This window comes from Mustela nigripes, chromosome X, assembly GCF_022355385.1.
Source record: "Mustela nigripes isolate SB6536 chromosome X, MUSNIG.SB6536, whole genome shotgun sequence".
NCBI lineage: Eukaryota > Metazoa > Chordata > Mammalia > Carnivora > Mustelidae > Mustela > Mustela nigripes.
This window is the reverse complement of record NC_081575.1, coordinates 29,699,842-29,717,394: the sequence shown is the minus strand read 5'-3', so window position 1 is coordinate 29,717,394 and position 17,553 is coordinate 29,699,842. Positions and strand designations below refer to the sequence as shown.

The 17,553-nt window shown below is 50.5% G+C and overlaps 1 protein-coding gene across 1 annotated transcript in view; it reads left to right on the top strand.

Annotated features, from left to right (window-relative positions):
• Window positions 1–4,510: 4,510 nt before the first annotated feature.
• The window catches only part of AKAP14 (A-kinase anchoring protein 14), a 25,134-nt gene continuing 12,091 nt past the window's right edge, over window positions 4,511–17,553 (top strand). Inside the window, exons 1-3 of the mRNA XM_059386185.1 lie at window positions 4,511–5,625; window positions 8,645–8,811; window positions 9,395–9,486. Of these exons, the coding sequence (XP_059242168.1) occupies window positions 8,655–8,811; window positions 9,395–9,486 (249 nt within the window). The 5' untranslated portion in view covers window positions 4,511–5,625; window positions 8,645–8,654. The remainder of the gene's footprint in view (window positions 5,626–8,644; window positions 8,812–9,394; window positions 9,487–17,553) is intronic.

Sequence of the window (17,553 nt, the reverse complement as noted above, 5' to 3'; positions counted from 1 at the left end):
GGGGCAATGGGGTGGAGGAGGCAGGGGAAAGGCTTAGGGTAAGCTCCCAGGTGATGCCCACACCAAGCCGAGTCTCGGAGGTTGGGTAGGATTTACTAACTCAACCACCGAGGGGGGACCCCGCACGCAGAAAAACGGCCCGGCTGGGGGCACAGCCTAGCACGGCTGTGCGGGAGAGACCTCCGAGCAGGGGTGGCGAACTAGAGCCAAGGGGGAGGCGGCAAGGAGGGGGGAAGAGTGACCGGAGAGGCCGGCAGGACCCAGAACCCGAAGGGTCTGGTCTATCACCCTCAGGGCGCGGGACTCGCTCCTCCGGCAGCAGCGAGCCTCCGCAGGGCAGGAAGGGGGCGTGCGACGGTGACAGGCACACCCCTGCCGCGCTGCTCCGAGGAGCACGGACCGGAAGCCAGGACTACGCAGTAGTCTAGCCACTTTTCATGGGGTGCTACTGCCACCTAGTGGGTAGAGGCTGGCAATGCTTCTAATGCCCTGGACCACCCCCTCTCTCCCCCTGACCCATGACAGTTTGTTTTCGGAAGGAAGAGGGGATGTATGATGCAGAGACTCAGGGTGCCACCTGGGGGCTGTGTGACCTTAGGCAAGTCGCTGCACTGCTCTGAGCCTCAGGTCTCCCGTCTCTCAAGTGAGGCAGGTATGTGCCTCAGAGACGGCAGGTATGGGCTCAGAGACGGCCAGGAAGTCATGTCCGGGAGGTGGTCTGTAACTACAGCCTCTGCTCATGGGAGGGACCATTGCTGACACTGCAAGCACCCCCTGAAGAGCCGTCCAGTCCACTCCTCGGTTCCCAGAGGGATGTCGGGGCACCCTCAGGCCCAGCGCATGACCAAGTGCAGCGGCCCGGGGTTCCCTCCTGGGATGAATGATCACAATCAAGGTATCCCCAGAGCACTGTGATCCAAGACAACAGACACCGATTGCTCTGAAGGTGTTTTCCCTGAGAGCAGAGAGCACAATCTAGCCGAATGCCGCTGTGAGAACCGAGTGCCCCCTTGCCCCTCCAGGCAGCTGCCACCTGCCCCCTTCTATGGGAAGGTGATGAGTGGACGGGATTGAAGCCGGCCACCTCAGCAGGAAGCTTCTGGATGAGGACAGGGAGTAGGGGCTGAGAGCTGGGCGTCACTTGCTTTTCAAGATTTCCTCTCACCCTGATAACTTTTGTGATAACTTTCGTGACCCGAGAAAAATTACTATACTTTTGTGGGCACAAGACACATGAAACAGAGTTTCTTCTTCCTAGGTATGTCAGTGTGGACTTTCAGGGTGTGCTCTTCCTTTCTTTTTTTAGTTTTGTTTATTAGAGAGAGAACCTGAGCAGGGCAGGGGGAGAGGGAGAAGCAGACTCCTTGCTGAGCAGGGAGCCCGATGCGGGGCTTGGGATCAGGACCTGAGCCGAAGGCAGACGCTTAACCGACTAAGCCACCCAGGTATCCCACTGGAACACATTTCATGCCGATTCTGTTGCCTTGTTTCTTGACAGATCTTCCTCAGGTCCAGAAACCGTGAAGAAACCAGTTATTACCTATGGGCCAGGTAATAAAGCTTACAAACAAGTAAGCAATTTCAGTGGTGATCCCAAAGAACTACAATCCCAAAGACAACAGGAAAAGGGAAAGACAGCGGAAACACTGAGCATTACGGCCCCAAGAAAACAAAAATCTTTCCCGTGTATTTAAGGGTTTCTTTAGTACCCCTTGCCCAGGCTGCTGCCTGTGCGCCACCTACACGTTGCTGGGAATATCTGTTTCATTCCACAGAAAATTTTCCTTCTGGGCCTAATACCCTTGGCTTCCGGAGGCCAGAAAACAGGGCGTCTCCCAGAAGCCCCCCTCTCCGCTCTTACCTGTAAGAGCCCCATCTTGGGGGTGGGGTGGCTCAGGTCTCCTGGGCAACCCCGGAGTTTGCATCTGGGGCCTAGAAGTGCTTATGAGTGGGGACAAGGATCAGGGCAGCACTGGCAAAAGTCCAGCTGTCCGGGAACAGCTCTGCCACTGGGCTTTTGTTCTGAGTGACACAGTGTTCAACGAGGCACTTGCCCTGTGGCAGATGTGTGTGCTCAGGGATGGCTGGAACATTCTGAGAGGACTTCAGGACAGTATGACTTTCAGGAACCCGCCAACCTGGGACGGACCAGCATTGGACTCCGGGTCCTGGGCCTTTACTGCTGGAAGACAGGCCTCAGCCTGGGAGAGTCCCCGGGCTCCTGCCTCCTCAAGCCCCTTCCTGGGACAGCCTGGTGGCCTCTCAGACCTAGAGAGCCATCATACAGCTCTGCTTGCTTAGAGCCTGCCCGAACCTGACAGGCCTTGCTACCTTTGACTTGCTCATTCTCTCTTCGGGGGGCTTTCCTTAGCTTCCCAACCAGGCCAAGAGCGTGGAGGGAGGCTGGGGACCTTGTCCTTCCTGCACCCTCACTTGCCCACAGTGCCGGCCGCCCGTGCGCATCGCGGGGCCTTAAAAGCTCCGCACGGGCTCTGCCTCACCTGACGGGACAGGGTCAGCGCTCAGCCCGGGCTCCAGGGAGGAGAACTGAGCGCCTTGCCACGGAGGGAGGAGGGCAGGGTGAGCAGATAGACCAGGTGGGCTGCAGGGGAGGGAGAGGGAGTAAAAATGACTGAGGGGACATGGAAAGCAAGAGTCCGATTCCAGGCCCAGGGTGTGGGCTCCCCCAGAGCGAGGTGCCTTCCCCTCTCCCCCCGGCAGCATGGCCAGCGAGGCCACCTCAGGAAGGCTGCATGCACACGGTGCAGCCTGTCCCTCCTGCTCTGCCCATTGGTCTCCATGGACGTGGATGTGGACGAGGAGTGGCGGCCTGGCCCGCCGCTGGCCCAGGAGCCTCTCTCAGCATGACCTGAAGGGCCCAGGCCTCGCTGTGGCAGCAGGCCAGGCTCCCTATTTCTGGGGCAAACAGAGGGGCATCACTGGACTACAAGCTGGTGTCCAAGTGGGGGCCTAGGCCCTGGGGGGCTCCGAGGAGGCAGGACGCCCTACGTGCAGAGAGGCTCATGGTGGACTGGGGGCGGGCAGCAAGGTGGGGACTTGGGTTTGGGGCTTCCTGGCCCGCTGCATCTACTTCCTCCCTGGAATGAGGGGCTGGGCCGGGCTCCTCCTCCACTGTCCCACCTGCTCCTCTCTTCTCCCCCCCACCCCGCCCCCATCCCGGGGCCACACTCACCTGCTGGGCGGGGGGAGCAAAAGCAGAAGGACCCGCCCTCAGCACCGCCTGGCATCAGAGGCCGCTCCATCAGGAGGGCCCAGGGCCAGGATCCGTCACTTGGGGAAGAGGCTTGGCTCGGGGGTGGGAGGGGAAGGTCAAGTTCTGGCCACAGAGTTTAAGCTCCTCATTCAAAGAGGCACCTTCTAGCCCAGCTTCCCCCATGAACGCATCTTGCCTCCAAGGAGCTTCTTGTCACTTGCCTGCACGTCCTTCTCCTCTGGGCGATTCAGAATCCCAGTGCCAGGTCCTCGGCCCACACCCCTCACCCCTCACCAGTCACCCCACAGCTTCTTGGGAAAGGTCCTGCTGCCTCTGCCCACCAAAGCCTGACACAAAGGGTGCTGGAGCTTGGCCCTTTTGGAATGCAGCTGCTGCGGGGCCCAGCAGCTCCCACTTCCCCACTGTCCCCCAGGGAGTCCGGAAGGGCAGGCCTGCTGCGGCACTAGAAGGTTCGGAGCCGCTGGTCTGATGGGCTGTGTAGGAGGAGCACTGAGGCCGGTCGTCATCACTGAGAGTACTGGCAGCTCTGGAGCCTGAGCCCGCGTGCTCACCAGTGAGCGTGTCACACAAGTCCTCCTCCTGGCTCGGCGCCTGGGCACCGGGCCTGCACAGCGACAGCTCAAGACACATGGGTCCCTCCTGTCTCCGGCATGTGCGCCTTGCTTTGTGGAAGCGGTGGACCCTTTCTGACCCCTCTACATTTTGATTCTGCCCGTGGTGGCTCGTCTCCACCACGCTGACCATGGGAACTAGTGTTCATTGCGCACTTCGGGTGTCCTTCCTTGTTCTGACAGCTCCCCACGGACCACCTCGTTTTACCTTATCAGGGGTCTGAAGGGACAGTAAGGAAGATCCCCACGCTCAGAGACTCAGAGACGTGACACAACCTACCTAAAGTCACAAAGCCAGCCTGTGGCAGAGCTGGGATGTGAGCCCCTTGTGTGGGATCAGAGGCCGAGCTCCTGCGAGCCGCACCATTCCCTCCCACAATTCTCCCTTCCAGCCCCAGCCCCCAGGTCACTGAGCCATCGCACTAGCAGGCTCTGTGCGCAGGACCGTCTCCCAGGCACAGCTCAGCGTTCGTCCTGGGTGAGGAGGATACTTAGCAAGTCGCTCTCTTTCTTCCCTGGGATGGAGACTGTCACAGGGTGAGCCAAGCACTCCGGACACAAAGCATGGTGGTCAAAAGCAGGGCTTGTGAGACGGAGGGATTTCACAGAAAATTAGTAAAATAAAACTGGGTCTTAACACAGGGCCAACAATTTTTTTCCAAGATTTTATTTATTTGACAGAGAGAGAGAGAGAAAGAGCACAGGCGCACAAGCAGGGGGAGCTGCAGAGGGAGGGGAGGGGGAGAGGGAGCGCAGGGAGCCTGAGGATGACAAGGACAACAACTACGATGACGATGACGATGACGAGGATACAGGGCTCGATCCCAGGGTCCCAGGAATATAACCTAAGCCCAAGGCAGATGCTTAACCAACTGAGCCATCCAGGCGCCCCAGGGCCCACTACTTTTCATTTTACCATTTAAAAGAACACTCTATAGTACTACTGCTATTAGTGATAATACTAGAAAAACGATCTGATCGGTATGAAGACCGCTTCTGATGCACCAGGCACTGTTCCCAGTCTTGACAGGAATCGCGGGATCCGGTCCTCCTGCGAACCCCTGTTCCACGGCACTATGATCCCCACTTTGCAGACAAGGAAACTACAAAACGTGCAGTAAACTGTTCCTGGGTCTAGGCTGGTAACCATTATGTTGGAAGCTCATCTGTGATCCACAAAAGACACCCCTGAAAACAATCAAGCACGCAGGGAGGTCCAAGCCTGGGAATGTGGGTCTCGAGAAGTAAGAAGTTCCGTCAGTGAGGCCAGCGGCCCTGGGTCTGACACCCTGGGTGTCTCGCTGTGTTTCCCTGTAATGCAAACACTACTGGCGGCCAGCAAGCTGCCAGGAGGAGACGGAGACCACACACACACACACACACACACACACACACACACACACATACACACATACACGGCGCTGCACACAGTGGCCCAGAGAACAGACCGCCATCACCCCCACCACATGCCGGGCCAGCCATCCCTGCTCCTCCGGCAAAAGCCCTTCGAGCTCCCCCGCCGGAGGAAGCTCCCCCGCCGGAGGAAGCTGGCCACGAGTGCCACAGGGCAGAGGTCACAAGGTTGCTGGGATGGACTGTCCCCGCCTTCACTGGCAGAAGTGGGTGGCCACTCAGGGCTTTGGCTCCCATTGGTGGGAATGGGTGTTGCCTGGGGAGCACATGTAAACATTCTGTCTGGCAGGCCTGGGCCCGAGCGGCCGCCGGGAGTCTGGGGCTGACCTGGCTGGAACTGCTCCAAACAAGGATCTGCTCACTCAGGTACGGGGGTGGCGGGCTGGTGGGGGGTGGGGGGCTGCTGCAGAGAGGCCTCACACTGGTTCTCCGCAGCTGTCACCTGACCCCGGGCTCCACCACACACCTGGCCTTTCCCGCCCATCTGGCCTCTCTTCTTAGGAAGGGAGGGGAGACGAAGCATGAGGACAAGTCAGTCGGAGGGTCGGAGGGTCGCTTATGAAGGATTTGTGCCCTGGACATGCAAGGGCACGATGTGAGCCCCGCTCCCCTTTCTCCCTCCTGCCGGAATTCAGGGCTCCCTAGGGAAGGTCTTAAGGAGGTTCTTCCATTCCATGGATGAGAACCCCCCCACCTCCTCTGCCTGGTTTTGGAGGTCACATATTTGGCTTCTGTTCAATTCATCAAGAAGCAGTTTGCTGAAACCCGAGTCACTGAGTGACCGAGTCGCCACGTGCGCCATTCTTTAAAGGATCAAGCTGCTGTATGGTTAACTCACCGAAGCCTCCTAAATTTACCAGTTTACCAAAAAAACTCCACTGTTGTCTTTAACTACAAAGTTTATAGCAAATTGCTGTGGCCCAATTGGCCCAATTCTTAGGCTGGGGACAGCCAGTTCCCTAGGCTCGAGGGCCTTCGGACTCCCTCACTGGCCACCCGTCAGGCTCTCCTCGCTGTCTGGGACGGGCAGCCTGGGAAGACTCCGTCCTCCCCCAGTAGACGGCCTTGTCCACCCCCAGAGAGCAGCCACAGGAAACTGAGGCACATGCAAACCGAGCCACAGATGCTAATATGAAGACCCAAATGAACACAAGTCAGCATTTCCCAAGGCTTGAAAGGCTGTTCAGACCATCCCTGGACTGAGGGCCCCAAGAACTGGGCAGCCCTGGACAGCCCCCAGGCCACCCTGGAACCAACAGTGAGAAAGGGGGCAGAGGGTGCCTCTCCTCAAAGAGGCTCACAGAAAGCGAGTGAGCACATTCTGGACTTCAGGAGGGCTTCGGACTCTGGAGTCCTGGGGGGAAGAGAGTGGGGTAGTTGAGTGCATCAGCCGCCGAGCCAGAGAGTCTGGCCGTGAGCCTGGCCTCCTCCTTTCATGTGGTGACAAGAGTCTCTCTGTGTCGCAGGGTCCCACCAGGAAACCTGGCACACTAAGAGCAGTGCAGGTAGAGAAGGGTTAAGCGAACGGAGTGTTTACGAAGGTGTGGGCGGACAGGAGGGCAACAAAGGCAAGTGCAGCTCCCCTGGGGCTAGAACAGTCAGGCGGTTCTAGAACAGGGCTGAGGGGAGAGCAGAACTGCCCTTACGGGGCTGAGAAGTGAGACTCCCTGCCCTGGGACAAGCAGGATCCGCTCCAGCCATAGGGGACCCTGAAGGCGGACTGCTCCCCAGGGAACACATCACTTGCCCTCATTCTCCTCCCTCAGCCTGGTCTCCGCATTGTGCAGAACCTCCTGGAAGCCAGAGGGAAGGGGGGAGCCCACTGATGCAGTCCAGCCAGATCGGCCTTCCAGGACAGAGAGCAGGGGACACGGGAGGAGTGGGTCTGCAAAGGCAAATGGAAGGTGTCTAGTGCACGATTTCATGGAGTAGGGCTGAGTTCAATGAAACAAGGCACATTAAACACCCCAAAATTGGAAGCGGTAACTACAGAAGAATAATAAGTTCCTTTTGGAGAGAGACACCCACTTGGCTATTGCACCCCTCATGCAACTGGCCGCAGGGATGCATAGCTGTGCTAGAAGGAAGTGATTTCTCAAAGGTGAAGAGACTTAAGTAGTAGCCAGGAAAGAAAGAGAATCCAAGACTCAAGAGGAAAGGATCGAAAAAAGACAGAAAAGGGGGCAGAGTCTTAGCACTGTGACGAACCCTTGTCCACAGCCCGAAGAACGATTAAGTTTTACCATCTCCGCAGATGTTAAAAACATCTGGAAAATTTTAGTGATCATTTATGATAAACCTATTACCAGAACCGGAGCAGAGAGTTTCCCGATGTGACACATCTGTCACCCTAAACCAGGAGCACACATTATGATGGAACAGCAGAAGTCAGGAGGAACTGAACAGTTTTCTGCAAGTGTTCACCAAAGCAAGTACTTATGGAAGTATATTATCTCAGGAGAGGAGATGGTAAAAAATGATAGTTTCTGGCAGATGATATATAATTTGTACACCTGGAAAATCCAAGAGAAAAAAAACTGAAAACCCATCCCCATCCTATGCTGTATTGCCTCTAATGATTTTAATTCACATTATCCTTAAAAAAAAAAAAGACTTATTTATTTATTTGAGAAAGAGAGCAAGCACGAGCAGGGGGAGGGGCAGAGGGAGAAGAAGAGCATCTCAAGCAGAATCTGCACTGAGCCCGAGCCCAACACAGGGCTTGATCCCACCACCATGAGATCATGAACTGAGCCAAAATCAAGAGTCCAACGTTTAACTGACTGAGCTATCCAGGTGCCCCAGGGCACATAGCTCCAGGTCTCTGGGTGGCTCAGTGGGTTAAATATCCGACTCCGTTTTGGCTCAGGTTGTAATCTCAGGGTCGTGGGATCGAGCCCTGCGTTGGCTCGGTGCTCAGTGGGGAGTCCGTTTCTCTTTCTCTCTCCCTGTCCCTCTGCCCCTCCCCCTGCTCATGTTCTCTCTTTCTCAAATAAAATCTTGGAAAAAAAAAAAAGGGCTGGGCATGTGCTCTCAGTTGCCTAAGCAGGAATTGAGGTTCTATTAAAGACTCAGCTAGAAATCCATATTGTTAGAACTCCAAAGAAGTTCGGACTCATTCTACTACACCTTGATTGAACTGTTCACGGTTCTAAGAATCTGAAAACCCTTGGTTTTCAGGAAAAACAGATCTCTGAAGCTAGGCACAAAGGATAAAAGGTAAAGCCTCACTCCCATCCCCACCCTTAAGCTTTTGTTGCCCCCTAGAGGCAACAACCATTTCCTACATCTTATCCTTCAAGTGGTGGTCTGAACTTAGACAAGTGCTGTAGGCAGATGCATGCACACATGCGCAAGGGCTAACTTCTTGAGCTTCTTTTACCAGGGGAAAGACAATGGATGGGACCAAAAATTTCAATATCCAGAAGATGGATGTGGATCAAAGTCCTACAAGCCAGGAGACAGACAAAGAAGAGGACAATGTCGATGTGAATGAACTAGCTCTAGAGATAGTGAAGAATGCCATCCGTGCTGCTGTTCAGAGTATGGAAGGTAGGGGCGCCTGGGTGGCTCAGTCGGTTAAACGTCTGCCTTTGGCTCAGGTCATGATCCCAGGATCCTGAGATCGAGCCCCGCATCGGGCTCCCTGCTTCAACGGGAAGCCTGCTTCTCCCTCTCCAACTCCCCCCCGCTTGTGTTCCCTCTCTCACTGTGTCTCTGTGAAATAAACTGGTAGCATCATTAAAAACAAATGAAAAAAACCTGACATTTAAAAAAGGAAACCCCACATTTAAATTAAAAAAAAAAAAAGACTGTGGAAGGTAGTCATCCTGCTTGGAGGCCTGAAGGACGGTCCCATTAAACAATGCCACACCAGGGCGCCTGGGTGGCTCAGTGGGTTAAGCCGCTGCCCTCAGCTCAGGTCATGATCTCAGAGTCCTGGGATCAAGTCCCGCATCGGGCTCTCTGCTCAGCAGGGAGCCTGCTTCCCTCTCTCCCTCTGTCTATTTGTGATCTCTCTCTGTCAAATAAATAAATAAAATCTTTTAAAAAAATTAAAAAAAATTAAAAAAAATAAAAAAACAATGCCACACCGACCAGGCAACTGACAACTTCTCACCTCCTTTTCTTGCAGAAGCTGAAAAGCCCACCAAAAGCATCAAATGGATCACACACGGTGAATTCACAGCAGAAAGGGGCCGCAAACAGATCGAGGAGTTCGTCCTGGTAAGTTAGCGGACCGCTCCGGGTGGGTATACAAGGGCGAGGAACAATGAAAAGGAGCATCTGATGAAAAGTTTCAGACCCAGAAACCCTAGATGATTTCAAAGGTGACTAAAAAGTAAACAATTGTCCCCCATCTGGGCTCCAAGATCAAAGTGGTATGGCTCGACGGTGAGAGGCACAGTCGTCTTTCCTTGTTTGTATCTTCCTAACCTTACATCTCCCTCGGCAAATCCGAGAGGCCCGGCTAAGCCATTTTCCCAGGCTGGCTTTCAAACCAGGAGTTTCCCGTCACCAACTTCAGAGATCTCGTATTAATGGAGGGGATGCCAATGGATCTTTCTGAGTTGGTTTTGGAACATCATGCCTGCACACCGTGATGTGCATGTCTGTGAATTCCTGTCTCTTTTCTGCCTCTGCCTGGCTCTGACCCATTTGTGTGGCTTATCTTGGAGCGGCTTACCCAGGTTGCCCTGCATACCTGGCGGGGTGGGTTCAACCATGACCTGAAATCCCTACTCGCTGTATCTCCTCAGTCCCTACTTGCCCGCTGTATTTCCTCAGAAGACAGTCAAGCCGGAACAGGTGGAGGCAAACTCCTCAACCCTCGAGAAACTTCCTGCTGTCTCTGCTTCTCAGGCCGGCCCGTCATAGCCTACAGCCCTGAGGGCAGTTCCCTAGGCCCGAGGAAGGCCCAGTGAGGTGGAAGCGAGGTGCATGGAGCAAAGTACTACTTACTCTTGGACCTTCTTGCTCTGGAGAACGTCCCCCTTTGGAGTCGGGCGAAAGCCTCTTCCTACTGCAGCCAGGGTTTGTGAGTCAGGCTGGAATAGGACACAGAACAAGCAGAAAAATTTCCCCCAACAATGCCACCCATTACTCTGAGTAAAAGGCAAAAGTCAGTCCTGACAATGGCCTACAGAGCTTGAAGTGATCCGAGTCCCCTCTTCCCTCCCAACCTAGCGCCCAGAATCATTGCCTGCTACCTTCTCCCTTTTCACCTTTCTAACTGCAGTCACACCTGTCTCCTTCCTGTTCAAATGCCAGGCCTGCTCCCACCTCAGGGCCTTTGCACTGTCAGTGCTCCCTGCCTGGAACCCTCTCCCTTGGGATCTGTTCTCATGTTTCATACCTTACCTCTCTTGAGATCTTTGTTAAGATGCCGCCTGTTCACTCACTCTGAGAGTGACCTGAAGACTAGAAGAGCTCTTCCACAGCTAAGGATATGAAGAAAAAGCCATGTTAAGAAGAGTAGCAGGGACAGAGACAAAGTCCGGAGCTAAAGCCCTGCACAGCAACCCACACATGGTGGGGCTATCACAGGCAGGCAGGCCCTCCCCGAGGAGCGGCAGGTCCAAGTCCCACCTCTGGTACCACCCACCCCCTGGAGACTGCACCCCCTGGAGCCCCCTAACACCTGGCCTTGAGAATCAGCAGGCCTTCATCCCAGGGACTCTGAAAATCAGGGGGGCTGCTTGACCAGAGTATTATGGGAAACCAAGACGGCTCTTAAAGGGCACACACGCTACCATTCTCTCGGAGACCAAGCACAGAGGCAGTGGTTTGAAAGGTGCCTGGACTATTTGCGAAGGGGATTTATCAGGTCATTTTAGGGTTATGTGCCAAAGGGGCAGGGGTCTGTAGGAACGTCCTCTGGGAATAAAAGTGCTGGTGGGTACCAGTTCTGACATTTCTCCATCTACCTTGCTAGTGCTCCTAACCCCACCCTGGCAGGTGCCCCTCTGAAGGAGCTCCTGGCCTGCCACAACAGACAGGCAGCCTCACCTGGGACCAGCATCTCCCCAAAGTCATTACCACCTTGCCACAGCTGGTGGGCAGCCTTGGCCAAGACCAGTGTCCCTCCAAAGAAACTTATGCTCCAGGTGGAGTGGAGGGGTACAGCCCTACCTACCAGCACGCCCACAATAGCCACCAGCAGGCACTGCAGCCAGCAGGGCCAAGGGCCAGCCCTGCTCACCAGCACCCCCACAGGAATCATAGCAGAGTCAAAATAGGACAGTGCATTGTGGACAGTGCAGTGGGCTGTAGCCCACATGTGGGACACCCCCAGAGTGCCTGGTTCTGGTGATGAGGGCTGATGGTACTACTGGGCCCCACGGAACACCTTCTACATAAGGCTGCTACTTTCAAGACCAGGAGTCAGAGCTGATGTACCTAATACATAGAAACAAACACAGAAAGTCAGACAAAATGAGGAGACAGAGGAACAAGAATAAGACAAAATCACAGAAAAAGGCTAAAGATGTTGATAAGCAATTTACCTGATAAAGAGTTCAAAGGAATGGTCATAAAGATGCTCACACAAGAGTACAAGAGTTGGGAGATGAATGGATGAACTTGGTGAGAACTTTAACAAAGAGATAGACAATATTTTGACTTTTATTTTTTGAGAGACAGAGAAAGCTCAAATGGGGCTGGGGCAGAGGGAGAGGGTGGCAGAATCCCAAGCAGGTTCCTCACTTGATGTGGAGCCCAAGGCAGAATCCCAAGCAGGTTCCTCACTTGATGTGGAGCCTAAGGCAGGGCTCGATCTCACGACCCCGAGATCATGACCTGAGCTGAAATCAAGAGTTGGACACTTAACTGACTGGGCCACCCAGGTGCCCAAGAAGATGGAATTCTTAAGAAATGGGAATAGGATAAAGTGCCACTGGGACAACACCAAGCATACGAACATCTGCATTATCAGGGTCCCAGAAAGAGAGAGAGAAAGGGGCAGAAAACATTTCTAAAAACGCAATAGCTGAAAACTTCCCTAACATGGAGATAGAAACAGACATCTGGGTCCAGCGAGCCCAGAGAGCCCCAAATAAGAGGACCCAAGGAGGTCCATGCCAAGACACATAATAATTAAAATGGCAAAAATTAAAGATAAAGAATCTTAAAAGCCGCAAGGGAATACAAATAGTTATGTATCCGAGAACCCTCATAAGGTGATCAGCTGATTTTTCAGAGTTCGCAGGCCCAAAGGGAGTAGTGCAATACATTCGAAGTACTGGAAAGAAAACCTACAACCAAGAATACTCTACCCAGCAAGGTTAGCAATCAGAATTGAAGGAGAGATGAGTTCTCAAACAAAAGTTAAAGGAGTTCATCACCACTACACCAGCATTCCAAAAAATGTTAAAGGGACTTGTTTAAGTAGAAAAGGCCATGATTAGAAGACAATTACAAAAGAAAAAATCTCACTGGTAAGAGTAAACATATAGTAAAGGTAGTGGATCAATCCCTTAGAAAGCTAGTGTGAAGGTTAAAAGATAAGAGTAGTGTCTCAATTATAGCTACAATAATTACTTATGAGGTACACAAGATAAAAAGATGTAAAATATGATGTCAACTACATGAAATGGGAAGGGAGTAAAAACGTAGCACTTTAAAATGTGTTCAAAATTAAGTGACCATCAACTTGAAATGCACGGCTCTATACAGTGTGTTATATGTGAACCTTCTGGTAACCACATCCCCAAAATCTAGAATGGACACACAAAAGACACAGAATCCGAACATAACAGTAAAGAAAGTCACCAAGTCACAAAGGAAGAAAGGAACAGGGAAGAACTACAAAAGCAACCAGAAGACAATGAACACATTAATCAGAAGTACATGCCCAGCAGTGATTACTTTAAATGCAGAGACTACATGCTCCAATCGTACGACACAGGGTGACTGAATGGATTTAAAAAAACAAAACCCAGGGGCACCTGGGTGACTCAGTGGGTTAAAGCCTCTGCCTTCGGCTCATGTTGTGATCCCAGGGTCCTGGGATTGAGCCCCACGTCGGCCTCTCTGCTCAGCAGGGAGCCTGCTTCCACCTCTCTCTCTCTGCCTGCCTCTCTGCCTACTTGTGATCTCTGCCTGTGAAATAAATAAATAAAATCTTAAAAACAAAAACAAAAACAAAACCCACCTATAGCTATCTACAGGAGACTCAGTTCAGACCTCGAGATAAATACAGACTGAAAGTGAAGGGATGGGAAAAGATATTCCAAGTAAATAGGAGAAAAAAAAATGAAAACAGGGATAGCCACACTTATACCAGACAAAATAGACTTTAAAACAAAACCTGTAACCAGAGGCAAAGGGCATTACATAACGATAAAGGCGTCAATCCAACAGGAAGATATAAGACTTGTAAATGTCTATGCACAGGAGCACCTAAATATATAAAGAAAATACTGACAAATATAAAGGGAGAAATTGACAGTAGTTCAGTAATGGTAGGGGACTTTAACACCCCACTAATATCAACAGATCATCCAGGCAGAAAATTAGTAAGGAAAGTGACTTTGAATGACACATTAGACCAGATGGACTTAACATATATCCAGAACATTCCATCCCAAACCAGCAGAATACACATTCTTTTCAGGTATACATGGGACATTCTCCAGGATGGATCTTGTGTTAGGCCAGAAAACAAGTCTCAAACTTAAGAAGACTGAAATCATATCAAGCATCCTTTCTTAGCACAATGGCATGAACGTAGAAACCAATTACAGGGCGCCTGGGTGGCTCAGTGGGTTAAGCCTCTGCCTTTGGCTCAGGTCATATTCCCAGGGTCCTGAGATCGAGCCTCGCATCAGGCTCTCTGCTCAGCGGGGAGCCTGCTTCCTCCTCTCTCTCTGCCTGCCTCTCTGCCTACTTGTGATCTCTGTCTGTCAAATAAATAAATAAACTCTTCAAAAAAAAAAAACTTAAAAAAAAAAAAAGAAACCAATTACAGAAAAAAACTGGAGAAACACTACAAACTATAAACACCTGGAGGCTAAGAATGATACTAAGCAATCAATGGCTGAACCAAGAGGTCAAAGAGGAAGTAAAAAAAAAAAAATACCTCGAGACAAATGAAAATGGCAACAACAGAGTACAAAATCCAAGCGATGTAGCCAAAGAAGTTTTATAGGGAATTTTTAAAAAAGATTTATTTATTTAGGGGCACCTGGGTGGCTCACTCTGCCTTTGCTCAGGTCATGATCCCTGAGACCCAGGATGGAGCCCTACATCAGGCTCCCTGCTCAGCAGGGAGTCTGCTTCCCCCTGTGCCCGTCCCCCCACTTGGGCGTGTTCTCTCTCTCTCTCTCAAATAAATAAAATCTTTTTTTTTTAAGATTTTATTTACTTATTTATCTGAGAGAGAGAGAGAGAGAGAGAGAGATATCACAAGCAGGCAGAAAGGCAGGGAGAGAGAGAGGGGAGAAGCAGGCTCCCTGCCGAGCAGAGAGCCCGATGCGGGGCTCAATCCCAGGACCCAGAGATCACGACCTGAGCTGAAGGCAGCGACTTAACCCACTGAGCCACCCAGGAGCCCCTCAAATAAATAAAATCTTAAAAAAAGATTTACTTTATTTGTTTGAGGGGGTAAGGGGCTGAGGGAGAAGGAGAAAAAAACTTAAGCAGACTTCGCGCTACGGGAAGTTTATAGCACCACAGGCCCAACTGAAGAAATCTGCAAATCTCAATCTAATCTAATCTTGCACCCAAAGGAAGTAGAAAAAGAACAAAGCCCAAAATTAGTAGAAGGAAGGAAATAATAAGTATCAGAGAGAAGATAAATAAAAGAGAAACCTAAAACATTAGAAAAGATCAATGAAACTAACAACTGGTTCTTAAGATAAAACTGGAAAATCTTTAGCAAGACTCATGATGAAAAAAAGAGAGAGGACTCGAATGAAAAAAATCAGGAATGAAAGATATCATAACTGACACCACAGAAATACAAATGATTGTAAGAGACTAGACTAGTCTGAGAAATTATTCGTTGCAAACAAATTAAACAACCTAGAAGAAATAGATAAATTCCTAGAAACAATCTTCTAAGACTGGAATCAAGAAGAAATGGAAAATCTGAACAAAATGTTAATAATGAAATTGAATCAGTACTCAAAAACACAAGACGTCTGGGACCAGATGGCTTCACAAGTGAATTTCACCAAACATCCATTTTTAAAAAGATTTTATTTATTTATTTGAGAGAGAGAGAGAGCATGAAGGGGGAGGCAGAGGGAGAGGCAGGAGCAGACACTCTGGTGAGCAAGGAGCCCGATGCAGGGCTCTATCCCAGAACCTTGGGACCCTGACCTGAGCTAAAGGCAGACGCTTAACCAACTGAGCCCCTCACCAAACATTTAAAAAGGAGCTGAGGGACGCCTGGGTGGCTCAGTTGGTTAAGCAGCTGCCTTCGGCTCAGGTCATGATCCCAGCGTCCTGGGATCGAGTCCCACATCGGGCTCCTTGCTCCGCAGGGAGCCTGCTTCTCCCTCTGCCTCTGCCTTCCACTCTGTCTGCCTGTGCTCGCTCTCGCTTGCTCTCTCTCTGACAAATAAATAAATAAAATCTTTAAAAAAAAATAAAAAAAAATAAAAAGGAGCTGATACTTATACTTCTCCAACTATTCTAAAAAATTAAAGAGGAAAGGCTGCTTTCCAATCACTCAATGAGACCATTATTACCCTGATACCAAAACCAGACAGACAGACAAAAAGAAAATTCCAGATCAATATTCCTGAGAACATAGATGCAAACATCCTCAATGACATATTAACAAACTGAATTCAACAATACATTAAAAGTATCATATAAACCAAGATCAAGTGGGATTTATTCCAGGGATGCGAGGATGATTTAATATTTACAAATTAATCAATGTGATATACCATGTTAACAAAATAAAGGATAAAAACAATATGATCATCTCAATAAATACAGAGTAAGCACCTGACACAACTCAACATCCAAATATGATTAAAAAAACTCTCAATGAAGTGGGCACTGAGGAAACATACCTCAACATGAGAGAGGCCAGATATGACAAATTCAGGGCTCAAGAGTGAAAGGCTGATGGGGTGTCTGGGTGGCTCAGTGGGTTGGGCCTCTGCCTTCGGCTCAAGTCATGATCCCAGGGTCCTGGGATCAAGCCCCACGTTGGGCTCTCTGCTCAGTGGGGAGCCTGCTTCCCCTCTCTCTCTGCCTGCCTCTCTGCCTGCTGTTGATCTCTGTCTGTCAAATAAATAAATAATTTTTTAAAAAGTGAAAGGCTAAAAGCATTCCCTCTGAGATCAGGAACAAGGCTAGAATGCCCACTCTTGCCCCTTTTATTCAACATAGAGTGCACGCCTAGCTGTAGCAATGAAACAAGAAAAGGAGATAAAAGGCATCCAAATTGATAAAGAAGAAGCAAAACTACCACTGTTTGCAGACATCATGATACTATATATAGAAAACCCTAAAGACTCAACCAAAATAGTATTAGAACTAATAAATGAATTCGAGGGGTGCCTGGGTGGCTCAGTCATTAAGCGTCTGCCTTTGGCTCAGGTCATGATTTTAGGGTCCTGGGATGGAGTCCTGCATCGGGCTCCTTGCTCAGCAGGAAGCCTGCTTCTCCCTCTCCCACTCCCCCAGCTTGTGTTCCCTCTCTCGCTGGGTCTCTCTCTGTCAAACAAAAACAAAATCTGTAAGAAATGAATTCAGTGAAGTTGCAGGATATAAAATTAACATGCGGAAACCTGTTGTTGCATTTCTATATGCTAATAATTATCAGAAAGAGCCACTGAGAAAACAATCCCCTACACAATTGCATCAAAAAGAATAAAATACCTAGGAATAAATTTAACCAAGGAGTTGAAAGATGTGTATTCTGAAAACTGTAGGACAGTGATGACAGAAATTGAAGATGACAAATAAATGCTCATGGAATGGAAGAATTAGTATTTTTTTTTAACTTATTTATTGGACAGAGAGAGAGATCACAAGTAGGCAGAGAGGCAGGCAGAGAGAGAGGAGGAAGCAGGCTCCCCGCTGAGCCAAGAGCCCGATGCGGGACTCGATCCCAGGACCCTGGGATCATAACCTGAGCCGAAGGCAGAGACTCAACCCACTGAGCCACCCAGGCACCTCAAGAATTAGTATTATTAAAATGCCCGTACTACCCAAAGCAATCTGCAGAATTCAATACCATCCCAATAAAAATACCACTGGCATTTTTTTCATTTTAGAACAAATAATCCTAAAATCTACATGGAACAACGTAAGACCCTGATTAATCAAAGC